The sequence below is a fragment of the Pteropus vampyrus genome, unplaced genomic scaffold (assembly GCF_000151845.1).
Source record: "Pteropus vampyrus isolate Shadow unplaced genomic scaffold, Pvam_2.0 Scaffold449, whole genome shotgun sequence".
NCBI lineage: Eukaryota > Metazoa > Chordata > Mammalia > Chiroptera > Pteropodidae > Pteropus > Pteropus vampyrus.
In genome coordinates this window covers 220,498-222,313 of record NW_011889230.1, presented here as the reverse complement: position 1 = coordinate 222,313, position 1,816 = coordinate 220,498, and the positions used below count along the sequence as shown (strand labels likewise).

General features: G+C 67.8%; 1 protein-coding gene across 1 annotated transcript in view; it reads right to left on the bottom strand.

The window, feature by feature from the left end:
- The window catches only part of PKD1L1 (polycystin 1 like 1, transient receptor potential channel interacting), an 88,190-nt gene that overhangs the window by 55,678 nt on the left and 30,696 nt on the right, over positions 1 to 1,816 (bottom strand). Inside the window, exon 13 of the mRNA XM_011381735.1 lies at positions 641 to 1,071. Coding sequence (XP_011380037.1) covers positions 641 to 1,071 — 431 coding nt within the window. The remainder of the gene's footprint in view (positions 1 to 640; positions 1,072 to 1,816) is intronic.

Sequence of the window (1,816 nt, the reverse complement as noted above, 5' to 3'; positions counted from 1 at the left end):
GACGACACGTTTGCTTTCGTTCTGACAGCTCTTGCTGTGGTGTTTGTTCCCTTTGTGACAGCTGCCACGTGACAGCCGCCACGCTTAGGGCTCTCAGCCCACCCACAGGGAGCTGACCACCACGACAGCCTTCATCCCACACGGGCCCGACGGGGCCTCGCGGCGGTGCCCGGGGACAGTGCAGTTTCTACGTGAGCTCGTTGCTGTCACTAGGTCCGGACTGAGCACTTACTAATTCCCTAATGTCCCCAATATCACACCATCGGCTAAGTAAACCAGCAGGGGGCGGAGGGATAAATGGGGAGAGAGGAGAGACAGAAGCTTCTGGAAAGAGCTGGCGTTTCCTGAGGTGGAGGAACCCGGGTCACCCCAGAGACGACGCCCGCGGCAAACGCAAACGAGACAAGCTCCGGCGGCTTCGCTCCGGCCGCTGTTCACGGGGACGCACGTTGGACCCGTCTGCGTCGCCCCCCGTGTTCCTCAAGCACAGAACTTCCCGTGACGGAAGTTTCCGCGGCCCGAGCTCCCCAGCAGGACCCCCCAAAACGCGGGGGCTGGGCAGAAGCGAGTCCCAGTGGGGACATCTCCGTGTTCCCACGACGCATTTAAAGGTTAATGCGAAAATCTCCGAGCCTCGAACCGCCGCTCAGCAGAGTGAGCGCGGGACTCGGGGACCGAGCGTGTTTTCGGCCACAGACACAGGTGAACGTCCCGCAGCGGGAGTGGCCGCCCGCTGCCCAGGGCGAAGCGCGACCTACCAACAGCACGTCCGAGATGGCCTTGACCCCTTCTTCACGCAGGCGGTCCAGGTCCCTCGACGGCTCGCGGGCGGTGGCGCCCAGGAGCCCGGACAGGAGGAGGAGGAGCTCCCGCATGCGGCCGCTGTCCGTCACGAAGCCCCCCGCGCGCAGGCCGGGGGCCAGCAGCGTCCGGGCGAACTCGAGGATGAGCCGGGCGCTCGCGAAGCTTAGCTGCGCGGAGACAGAGGCCCGAGTGAACGTCCCCTCACGCGTGACGCACACGCTCCCGCCTCCGCCGCCGCGGCCGGGCGGTGGGCCTCCCGGGCTCGGGCTGGAGAGGACGGACTCAGGCCGGGGTGTGGACCAGCCTCACACGGAGCGGCTCCCGCTCTGGCCCTGAAATGGCCGACGAGACGTGACGGGTCTCTAACAGCCCTTTGAGCTATGGGGCCGCTCGCCCCGAACCCCAAACACCGTGTCGCGGGTCCCTGTCCGAACTGGGCCCTGCTTCTGGAGCCGTCTCTCCTCCCGACGGCCGTGGCCGCTCCGTCTGCCCGGGCCTCCCCAGACGCCACACGAGCCAGCCCCTGGTGACCCTTCCCCCACCTCCCACCCTCTCTTCCCGAACCGTCACGAGGACCGTTTCCAAGCGAGCACAGAAGCAGGGGGTGCTGTGTGGTCTGAGGAGCCTGCCCGCCTGCTCCCCACACGGCCCCCAAGGGGGCGGAACAGCCTGTCTCGCGCTCGCCTGGGTTTTGTCCACTGACCACCCCCCCCAGCAGGTGCCCTGGGGGACCAGGCCGGGCGAGGTTAAGGCGGCGGGCGGTGCCGGACTGTGTGGGCTCCGTTCTGGTGTCCCCAAGGGCAGAGCAGCTGGACTTCAGCGGGGAGGGGCGGGGAGGGGAGGCTGCTGAGCTCTGAGAAGAAACGGAGCCGCAGATGGAGGGTCGGACCCCGCGGCTCAGCGCTGGGCGGCCCCCGGGTGTGCGGCCCGCTTCGGGGTGCTCGCACGGTTACGCCCGGGGAGCCGTCCCTCGCGACGCCCTTGGACGAGTTCTTCACGAAGGACGGATGCC